Source organism: Hylaeus anthracinus, unplaced genomic scaffold, assembly GCF_026225885.1.
Source record: "Hylaeus anthracinus isolate JK02 unplaced genomic scaffold, UHH_iyHylAnth1.0_haploid 11981, whole genome shotgun sequence".
Lineage (NCBI taxonomy): Eukaryota > Metazoa > Arthropoda > Insecta > Hymenoptera > Colletidae > Hylaeus > Hylaeus anthracinus.
The window spans coordinates 7,051,673-7,063,484 of record NW_026534329.1 but is presented as its reverse complement, the minus strand read 5'-3'; the positions used below and the strand labels follow the sequence as shown (position 1 = coordinate 7,063,484).

Here is an 11,812-nt window from a genome sequence, read left to right as displayed (position 1 = left end):
TATATGTAATATGTATATATCGATATTTATTTGCAATGCTTGGATGTAATATAATCGTTGATAATTATATGCATTAGATCAATCATACAGTAGTGTCATCCTTTTATTAATTTATCGTTGATTTAGGATAAAGATTAATATTGAAGCTAGAATGCATAGTAGTAGAAATATAACGGTACGAAATACCATTTCATTTAGAGATTATTATGAATGTATGAATCAATCATACAGTTCATTTTCAATTATAGTTATCATGAACTTTCATTTTCATGAATTTATCATTGATTTGTGATAATGTTTAATATCAAAGCTACAATGAATAGTAATAGAAATATTTTGCTACAAAATACCATTTTATTTATGGATTATAATGAATGTTTAAACCGACGCAATTCCACATCCTAACCACACACACACATGTGGAAAGTACGTCGGTGCACGATACGTTAGCACAAAGTCAGTCGCTCATATAAAAATGGATTAATATTACAGACTAAGTCATCGTGCCCATTGCCTTCGCTCAGCCAAGTAGCACCTGGGCACGTGAATGAGCTTAGGCAACGAACACGGAAGGGTTAAACCTGAAAATCCTCACTAAAAACAATAATTAGTAAATCTAAGCGGTCTAGTATCGCATCCTTCTGCGTTATTTTATTTTCAGTAAAAATGACTCGAATTTTAATTTATAGAATTTATTAATATTGAACAATTTAATTATCAATAAAATGACTTTAATAAGAATTGAATTATTTATGAAAAAATGTGATATATAAGTTTTTGCAATAGTATAATTTATATTGAAAATTTAATATTCACATTGACCTACTAAAGTGATTCCCTTGTAAAAGTATACATTCTAATTATAAAAAGATGCAAATCATGTTACTTTAACGCAGGAATCGACTTATCGCGAAACGTCCTTCTTGTACATATTTTCAAAAACATAGAAGAAGATAAAATCATTCAATAATATATATACTGAATAATACAGTATATGTTAAATTTTAATTCAATATTATCATTTTTATGATATGATTTGATTTTAATAATATTGTAAAATAAAAACTACTATATCTTCGATTATCGGAGTTCGTATCAAGAAATATTTATTATGTTATTAATATAAAACGCGAAGTACAAGAAGACCCTAGTCTAAACAAATAAATAAAACAAGAAATGTTACTATTCACGAGTATGCTAAGCAATGCATACCCGTGGTCACTTCACTCGCCAAAGACCAAGTATACAACTAGTCACCCGTGCCGATTCGGACCTTTTGTCCTACGACATGATCGGGGACCAGAGGAACAGAAATGCATGCGACTCACCAACCGTTGTCTTGATAAAGGGCTATGTACTGGCTCTGCTGTCGCTGATCATCGGAGTAGCTGTGCTGTCGCTGATCGTCGGAACAACTCTGCATCATCCACGTCGAAATCGCAGTAGCTCTGCTTTATCTACGTCGTACATTTTTTTGATGATGTATAAAATCTGCAACAAAAGTTACATGAATTAATAACATGTTTCAAAAGTTACAGTAGTTACAATATTAAAACATTAAATTTGCAAAATCATACAATTTTTATATGTATAACAAAAGTATCTAAGCTTCATTATACATATAAAAATTGTAAAATTTTGCAAATTTACAGTTCTTCTTGCATTCCTTATAAATTGATCAATTTTATGAATCAAAGCACTTTTACTATGCTACGCTACATTCTCTAGAAACTGTCAACTTCTACAATGATATACATTTTCATAATTTCTTAATTAAGAAATTATTAATAATCTAATGGAACAGAGAAAATGCAAACTTAAATATTTTTTCAGCATTTAGATACCTAGGTATCTTTTCTCTGTTTCGTTAAATTAGTAAGAAATTATGAAAATGTATATCATCGTAGAAGTTGACAGTTTCTAAAAAATGTAGCGTACCATAGTAAAAGTGCTTTGACTCATAAAATTTATCAATTTATAATGAATGTAAGATAACATAGTACATCTCAAAAATTATGCAATTTGTGCCTAACAAAAGAATCTAATTATTGGAAGAATGTTTAAGATTTTACTTTTTATGTTTCATGATACATATATTTATAAGTCATTGCAAATATGTTAGAAACATAAAAGATAAAATCTTAAACATTTGTTCAATATTTAGATACTTTTGTTAGGGATATAGATATAGATATAAATTGTATAATTCTACAAATTTGTACAATCTTATTCTATATTCATAATGACCTAATAAAGTTTGAATTTACGTTATTTGAATTGCAATTGTAATTAATACATAAATATTATTTGTTTATGGTCAAAATGGCCAAAATGTTTAACACCATTATTTTAAAAAAAATGAAAGAAAAAGACTGTAAATTTATCATTGTTATCAGGTAATAGCAATTATATGTAAAAAATGTAGGGGATAATGTAACTGAATTATCGATCAAATATTGTACATGTAACTGTTAATTAAAATTAACAATTATATTTCATAATCGTTAATTTTAATTACGAAACCATTTTTACTCCATTTCTTTACGGTTACCAATTTATTAGTTGTTTCATAAAGACTATTAATTACAATTTTAATATTGCTATCGAAATTGTAATTAATAGTCTTTATGAAACAACTAATAAATTGGTAACTGTAAAGAAATGGAGTAAAAATGGTTTCGTAATTATTAAGCAGAAATAGTAATGAAATAAAAGGAAAGATAATCAATTTAATCTACTAATGACACTAATTAAAGACAGTATTACCTATTATTCTGCTTTCCCCGGTAAGCTGCACAATTTTTCTGGCGTTCTGGTGACCACAAATTTTGATCGAAATTTTCAACGTGAAGTAACCATTTGAACGTGAAATAGCGGTTGGCGATCATCACGCAGACTCGTGGCGTCAGATCTTGGAACATTCAAGAATTCGAAATTGAGACCAAGTTACGATAAATATATATTTTTACTGTATCCAAGCAATAAATTAACTTGGAAAACCGGAAAGGAAACGATAATATTACTCTGGAAGACGTACTCCCCCGTACGAATTGATGTTCGAACGAATATCAATTGGTACCTCATGGAGAACGAAAATGACGAAAGTGCGAAATCGATCTAATTTTCTCAAAAAACCGATTCAATTAACAAGGAATGGTATTAATATATTAAAGAGGCGGTAAGAAGTAACCCAAGGCAGAAATAGCAACGATTAGATATTGATTAAATTGAATTATGCGTACCTATTAATTTGCCGGATCATCGATCGACACGACACGTCTGTTCTCTTCAATCACCGCCCGAGCGAAAGGACGTCTTCTTCTCGGCTTCCTGCTTCCCCGTAGGGGGTTGTGGGTGCTCGGCCAATGAAAATTGAGGATTTAAGAATTTCCAAAGTAACGTTAAACGTGATTGGTTGTCACTCTTCAATATCATGCGCGGTCTCTTTGAACGGAAATAGAAATTGAAAAGTGAAAAGTATCGATATTACATATATTTACAAGTCATTGCAAATATGTTAGAAACATAAAAGATAAAATCTTAAACATTTGTTCAATATTTAGATACTTTTGTTAGGGAGATATAAATTGTATAATTCTACAAATTTGTACAATTTTATTCTATATTCATAATGACCTAATAAAGTTTGAATTTACGTTATTTGAATTGCAATTGTAATTAATACATAAATATTATTTCTTTATGGTCAAAATGGCCAAAATGTTTAACGTCATTATTTTTTAAAGAATGAATAAAGAACTGTAAATTTATAATTGATAATCAATTTAATCTACTAATGACACTAATTAAAGACAGTATTACCTATTATTCTGCTTTCTCCGGTAAGCTGCACAATTTTTCTGGCGTTCTGATGACCACAAATTTTGATCGAAATTTTCAACGTGAAGTAACCATTTGAACGTGAAATAGCGGTTGGCGATCATCACGCAGACTCGTGGCGTCAGATCTTGGAACATTCAAGAATTCGAAATTGAGACCAAGTTACGATAAATATATATTTTTACTGTATCCAAGCAATAAATTAACTTGGAAAACCGGAAGAGAAACGATAATATTACTCTGGAAGACGTACTCCCCCAGTACGAATTAATGTTCGAACGAATATCAATTGGTACCTCATGGAGAACGAAAATGACGAAAGTACAAAATCGATCTAATTTTCTCAAAAAACCGATTCAATTAACAAGGAATAGTATTAATATATTAAAGAGACGGTAAGAAGTAACCCAAGGTAGAAATAGCAACGATTAGATATTAATTCAATTGAATTATGCGTACCTATTGATTGTCGGATCACCGATCGACGCCACACGTCTGCTCTCTCCAATTGCCGCCGAACGTAGAACGTCTCGTTCTCGACGTCGTTCTTCTGCGCATTACATTGGGTTGTGGGTACTCGGCCAATGAAATTTCAGTATTTAAAAGTTCCAAAGAAACGTTAAACGTGATTGGCTGTCACTTTGCAATATCATACGCGGTCTTTTTGAACGGAAATAGAAATTGGAAAGTGAAAAGTATCAATATGTATGATATACAATATATATTATTACTCTTGTCTGTACAAAATTTCCGAGATTATTTTCTTTTGTTCATGTAAAAGCAAGGGACAAACTTGTTTACGTTTAGTAACCTTACTAACTTCGATAGATGTTTACAATCGATTTCCAATCACTTATTCTTTCATGTAGCTACAAAACCGATTCATCACTTATTAGGACAACTTTATTAGCTCTTTCTTAACCTAAATTGTATATCTATTATAATACAGATCATTTATCTTACAGGATATTTATCTGAATTACATTAATTAGGTTAGATTAAAGATTCAATGGTTTAGGTTGATATGACGTGATCGAGCAATTTATGTAGTATGAATATCCTAATTTTGGAACAATATGACTAATATTATTACGTTTATTAATTGTAAAACAGTAGGGGCAAGATTATTAAATTAAAGTATCGGTGTAATATGTTTATCAGAGTTAGGCTTCTTAAATATTTGCTTTTACATGCAGTCAATAAATCAGGTCACAGAACATGATCAATAAAATTAATGAATAAACATATGTCAAGAACTGAGATATTTATTTTGTAAATAATACAAATTATTATATACATATCACGCCAAATCTCAGATTCTCAAACTCTTTAATGCTTTCTGTAACTAAGGTTCTGTAAAATGAACTTAAAGCTGATATGTTCAATGTTTTCAAAGATAAGATTATAGAATGCACATCAATGCATATTGTTGAAGTCCAAGAATTTTAATTGTTTCATATATTTTCTCTGTTGCATAAAAATGGAACGTTATCACATATAGCAAGCATTGAAACAAAGTTGGGTAGAAACAAAGTTTGTGGTGCCTTGTAAGTTTCCTGTGCTAATTAAAGTGAAGGAGCACATACGCGTGCTCTTTATTTATATAAAGCAGCTACTTTAAATTGTTTTCAATGGCTAAAGGAAGTAAATTAGGGAAAGTTCAGACGCAGTTCAAAAGGTTTGTAATTTCAAATCATATCATTCGATTGGTTGGGATTAAGGATACAAAAAAATTGTTTAAATGGTATTTTTCATTAAAATATATTCTGTTACTTTTTACACGTCTTTAAAATTAATAACATGCGATTAAAAAAGACAATACCACACGAAGACTGTCAGAGGAAAACAAGGATCGGTGAAAAGTAATTTTAATTGTTGAAGTACCAGTGAAAACAAGTCCACATGCTAGCAAGTAAAAATATCTTTAAAAAATGTTCTCTACATATTTTTATACCACTACATTTATTTTAGTTAGTGTAATTTCAATAATAGAATTGTTCACTATGTTTACGGTTCGTTTCCCTCATTTAAGTATCAACCCATTTTGACTTCCAAATCACAATACCAGATGTACAAAATAAGTATTTTTGAACATTCTTGTTTTCGCCAATAGTCTTCGTATTTAAATATAATAGAATTATTACTATTATTATTATTAGTAATAATAGTATGTTACAAGTAATTATTTGTTTCGTTTTACAAATTTCATTCAGACTAATCATAACAATTTAAAAGGATCGAAATCCTTATATGTATATGTAAATTTATACGCACAAAAAGTAGATAGAGCTGTATACAGTATAAACATCGCGAAAATATATACAGGATGTTTTAAAAAAAGAATTATAAACTCTTTAGAATTCACATAAATTGAATATTAAAACTTGTTTTACTTGTTTAAACAAACACTGTAAGGTTTAAAAGTTAGTAACCTTTTTTAAAAAAAAATGTTTTGCTAGAAGAATATTATCGCTAATTTGTAATGTTAATAAAATGTGTCATTTAAACGTAACGTAGCACTATGTTATGTACGATACACTACGTTAGATACATAAATAATCATCTTATTGCACATTTGCATAAACAAAATTTTATGTGGATGATATGCATAAAACAGAAATGAAGTATACACATATAAATGTATAGAGATATACTTGGAATTATCGAACAAATTGTTAGTGTATGATTATCATTAGATGCATTATATTATAAACTAGATTAAAAAATTAAAAAATGTATATTATAAACACTTAACATGTTCGCTGTAGCATCTCTGTTAACTCTCTAAATATTAATGATGCGCAGAATGTAGACAAAATATTTATCACTTCTTTTAAGGATACTTGTTTAAAAAAAACCTGTCACAAAATTTCACATATTCTACTTTGCAAGGATATAAAAGTTTAACAGGAACTCTATAAGTCACAAACTTTTTTCTATTACAAAAATATTTAAGTTTTCACACCAACTTGATTGTGTATAGCATTTTTTTCAGAACTAAGTATTTGCCTCACTCTACTTTTTATTAATACATACATAAGTGTGTTAAATGTGACCATGTTATGCAAATATAATATAAAGAGCACACCATTTTTCATTCGATGAATCAATGGCATTTTCCTAAAGAAAATAAGCTCAAACATGAGTTTTTTAGGATTATTTCTTAAGGATCAATCCATTAACAATATCTTTATACAGATATATTGTCATTGAATGATACTCACAAAGTTATTAAAAATCAATGTCAATGAAAATGATTTTAATTTTTTCGAGTTACTGCAATCCTTTAAACACATTCTACAAACAATACTATTAGCCTTTTCAATAGTACAAAAATGACATCTCATTTGTTTTGCTTTTTAGTATTTACAATTTCCTTCTTCCAAGGACGTTTATCCTTAGAAAAAGTTGTAGGTATTAAAACTTTGTTTATTGACAACTTAAAAACGAATGGAATAATAGAAGTAGAAGTAATATTTATCAAGCATCTAATTCTTAGTATTAAAAAATTGCATTGATCAGCATGATGCCGTCTTATAGATAATAATAAGAAATGGAATACAAAGGTATTAGAGCACTGATAAGTAACGATATTACATGTTATTGTTAAATATTTATTTCAATGTACTGACATTAACAATGTTGGTAGCAAGGCATCTTGGCTGAGGATCTCTATCACTATTAAGTCCACGTGAGATGCAATGAAGGAGTTTTCTAATTTTAAAAGTTACAAGAATGAACAATTTTCTTTAGTATATTTCCTGAAAACAAGATGATTTTGTTTACAATTTTTTATTATACCTAAAGTTAACTATTCTTCAAAGTACTGAAGTAAGAAGACTTTGAAACTCTTGATTACTGAATATACCTCAATCTCTATTACTGTTTTTCGTATGTTCTAAATCGGAGTCATAGAGATCCTTGTCTATGGCATTTTGCTACCGACATCGATATCGATAGTAATGTTGACGAAGACGTTCCTGTAGTTGAATCCTTACGTTTGCATGCTACGGTCACGCATAACCAACACTCACATATATGTTAATAAGAGAAAGAGTGAAAGAAATATTGGGTTGTATCAAGTTAATGTAGAAACTATAGCAACTTCTTATGAAAGAATTTGTTCGCGACAAAGAGTAATTTTATAGCGGGTGTTTGAAACAAATATACATCAATTTAAAGACATGTTTAAATTCACTTAACTCGTGTAAATATCTTTTTTACACGCAATCCTTATTTTCTTCACAAGTAGATATTTAAATAATATCGGAGTGACAAGGACAAAATTGGATAAAAACAGATTAACATAAGCAAAGTTGAAACAATGATATCATATTTAAACATTTCGGTTCCAATTTGGGTCTTCTTCGTTATAAGTTCAAAAAATTTTCATAATATTTGAAACATAAAATGAGAACAAAATTTAATTTTACATTAATTACATTTCTTTTTTTTTTAATTTATGTATTATAACTTTAATATTGTATTTCTACTTTTTAACATTACTTATAGTAATTAACTCGATATATTATTTTCAGAAACTCTCTCTCTCCCCCCCCCCCCCTTTTGTTATATTTATAACTAATGTCAATTTGAACAAAAAAGCTCAAATTAGAGTTAAATTAAATGTATCATTATTTAAACTATGCTTGCATCAATCATCTTCTTCCTTCGATACGACAAGTAGTTTTTATATGAATAATCCGGTGAAAAATAAATTTATAAAATGAAGTATTAGAAAAAAGAATATCCGTAGTTTGTGCAGGTGAGGCGTTGTGAGAAGCCGCTATCCTGCTTATAACAAATAAAGGCACAACAGCGAACGTGTTAATAATACACTGAAAATATCTTGTAAATATTAGTCTAACGTCGATTGATATTGTGATGCTGATCTGGAATTACTGAATACATTTAATTTGTCATTATCTGCTTAGGTGCATGGATACGACTATGCCTTAAGAGCGAACTTTTATCGGTAAAAGATTTTTCACATTCCACGCACTTGTACGTTCTTCCAGTATGTGTAACCAAATGTCTACTGAGCCCAGACGCATGACAAAATGCTTTGGGACAAAGTTGACAATGATGCAATTGGATATCATTGGGGTCTAATTTCTGATGTCTTCGCATATGTACTTTCAAAGCCTCGCGTTGAGTAAAACTCTTTTCACAATGTTGACATTGGAATGGTTTTTGACCAGAATGAGTCATTAGATGACGAAGTAAAATTTCTTTTTGCGCAAATGCGCGATGACAAATATTGCAACCAAATGGTTTTTCACCTATAAAAATCGTGGGTTTTTCGTTTCTATTCAACTTTTTTAATATTACATTTATTTTTAAATCTTTTTTTAATTTACCTGTATGAGTACGTTCGTGTCTGACTAAAGCTGATCTTGTGGGGAACCATTTTTCACAAGCTTGACATGTAAAGCCTCTTTGCGTTGAGTGAACTGATTGATGACTTTTCAACATTATTCTTCGGGTAAACGCTTTCGGACATTTATCGCATTGAAATACCTTTAACTCTTCGTTAGCTTCAACTGTAAAGGGAACTATTTGTTAGAATATTTTATTTACAGTAGTTGTATTTCCATACAAATTTCATATGTCACTTGCCTATAGTATCAGCCATTGGTTGCAACTTCAATGATTCTCCTTGACCAGTGCTATTGCTTTTAAGTTCCATCATATAAACATTTTTTAAATCAGCGTTCGCAATTGCTCTATGTACCTCGTCTGCTTCATCATCGGTATCTTGTTCTTGTTTAATACGCGATGTTCGTATTGTGCAACGTGCTTTGGCAGTACGTTCTTCAGCTGGTACTAGCGTTATGTTTGCTGGATCTACCGATAAAGTTTCTTCCATTTCCACGTTTTCAGAATTCATCCCTACAATTTGTAAAATACGTAATTAATAGAGTGAAAAATATAAAGCAAATAAAGTTGTATTTTAATTGTATGTAACAAGAATTATATGCACCTAAAATATAACCACCAACAAGTTCTGCCTCTGTAACTTCAATTGGGTCCCCATCTGTCTGTCTACTGTCATCTTTAATTGATACCAAGTCAGCCAATAGTTGTTTAACTTGTTTAGATTTCCCAGTATTGGATGAATCCTTCAATTCTTCTCTGTTATTGTCCTGATTTTCTCCTTCACCATCTTGACCAGTTAATTGCTGTATTAATTTCATGTGCTTTCGAAGCTTAGCATCTGCAGCTTCGCATTTCTTCTTAAACTGATAAGATTTTTCTAACTGGTACTTGCATGGATGACAAATCATATTTGGGAGACCATCTTCTTCGTAAACCTATAATAGTAAATGATTATATATTTTTATTTTACAAATAATTCTATATACAGAAGATATTTCATTAAAATCTTATTTGCTTGTACTTGTTACAATATTCGTATTATACAAAAATCTATTTATAATAATTCTTTGGAAATAGTACTATTACGCTACTCTGCATAAAATTATAACTATTGTAATTATGCTCATAGTTAAATGAAGTTTTAAATATAAATACATACATAAGACATAAAAGAGATGAAAGTTAAACTGGGTCAAGAATAATGTGGTACCATCACCAAAGGGAAATGTGGATAGTATCTGGTAATTTTTCAAAAGCTGATTAAAATGTTTGACCCAATATAACTAGTAATTCCTATTGGTACTGACTAATGTTACTTAGATTAATCTAATTTATCAGTAGATTGGAATTTTTTTTAAATAAATATAACTATGTACTTTACTATTACTTTATATGAATATAACTTCTAAACTAAACGAATAGAGATAGAGAATTACGATAGAGAATTACAGTTTTGCGGCATTACTTTTCTGATAAATTATGTTAAATAAAAACACGGTTAAATTGTAAGGCTACGGAAATCGTAATTGTGCCGACAGGTTTATGATGCGATGATTTTTGAACGAATTTTTAAATCTTGGCGCGAGCCGCGTACACACCCCCGTCGTCCTAGGAATCAGTTACCTGTACCAGTAAAATAATAACTACTGTTTGAGTGTATGCTCATACAAGATCTCTTCCATCGACTATACCTAAAATATTAGAATTGCCTTTTAAATAGATATTACTGAATACTGTCTACATTTCCCTTAGTAATGGGGTACCACGATATTTTCAACCCATGACTGATTTTTCTTTCTCCCTACATACATCATACTTCTACATATAATTCGATTTACGCAGAAAGCTGTGGAACGAATGAACCGCGTAAGCTCGAGGACTCGGTGTATTGCAGATTTCTATAAATTCACAGGGTAAACGATCTGTAAGGCAATGATATGTCTCGTCTAGATTCCTGTAATGAAAGAGAAGAAGGTGGCGTCAACGTATTGCGAACACACAAAGTCGATAACTCGGTAAAGCCGGTAGTTGCTTTAGGGAGTGTGCCCGCTCGTTACACCGAGCCCACGGTTGAGCAGTCGTATATGTGTGAGTGACGCTCTCATACGAGTGAAAATCGAAGAGTGGAGAAGGAGAAAGAGACAGAATACACGCACAGAGATAAACTAGATTCCTATTTTTCGTTAAGCTATCAATATACGTAAGAGAGACGGACAACCGATGCCTCTCGGACCGAACTCTACCGCATGCATGCTGTTCTAAACGTTCGTACTCACCTCTAAATTAATGCAGGCCATTATTCGAAGAGATAAAGGGACTGTTTCGTCGACGAAAATCGGCACCATCTCCTCCTCCTTTGCCAAGCACAGTCGGCACAGCTCGTTCACATGAATTATTACATTGCTCGAGCTATCACCTTTTTTCCTACTGTACGTTTTCATTTTTACGCGTTCCTCGCTCGTTTGGAACTCGTCGCTGATATATTACGCTTTTGACGTCGCGGAGAAACGGAGTTTTCTTCAGGAAACTGTAGAGAGCGGGACTCGGTCACACACAACGGAATCTATCATGGCGGCGGCGAAGGAGGCGACGG

At 30.8% G+C, this 11,812-nt stretch overlaps 1 protein-coding gene across 1 annotated transcript; it reads right to left on the bottom strand.

The window, feature by feature from the left end:
* Positions 1–5,587: 5,587 nt before the first annotated feature.
* On the bottom strand, positions 5,588–11,812 carry LOC128885630 (zinc finger protein 189-like). Its single transcript, XM_054139750.1, has 5 exons — positions 11,496–11,812; positions 9,824–10,154; positions 9,460–9,732; positions 9,201–9,383; positions 5,588–9,122 (listed from the first exon to the last, which is right to left on the bottom strand). The coding sequence occupies exons 1-5, from the start codon at positions 11,658–11,660 to the stop codon at positions 8,752–8,754; spliced, it is 1,323 nt and encodes a 440-aa protein (XP_053995725.1). The 5' UTR covers positions 11,661–11,812; the 3' UTR covers positions 5,588–8,751.

Excerpts from the sequence above, each read along its gene's own strand:
- LOC128885630 (XM_054139750.1), bottom strand. The coding sequence starts at position 11,660 with ATGAAAACGTACAGTAGGAAAAAAGGTGATAGCTCGAGCAATGTAATA. Across the intron at positions 10,155-11,495 it reads TGGCCTGCATTAATTTAGAG|GTTTACGAAGAAGATGGTCT; the intron begins GTGAGTACGAAC and ends TTACTATTATAG. Across the intron at positions 9,123-9,200 it reads ACACGAACGTACTCATACAG|GTGAAAAACCATTTGGTTGC; the intron begins GTAAATTAAAAA and ends CGATTTTTATAG.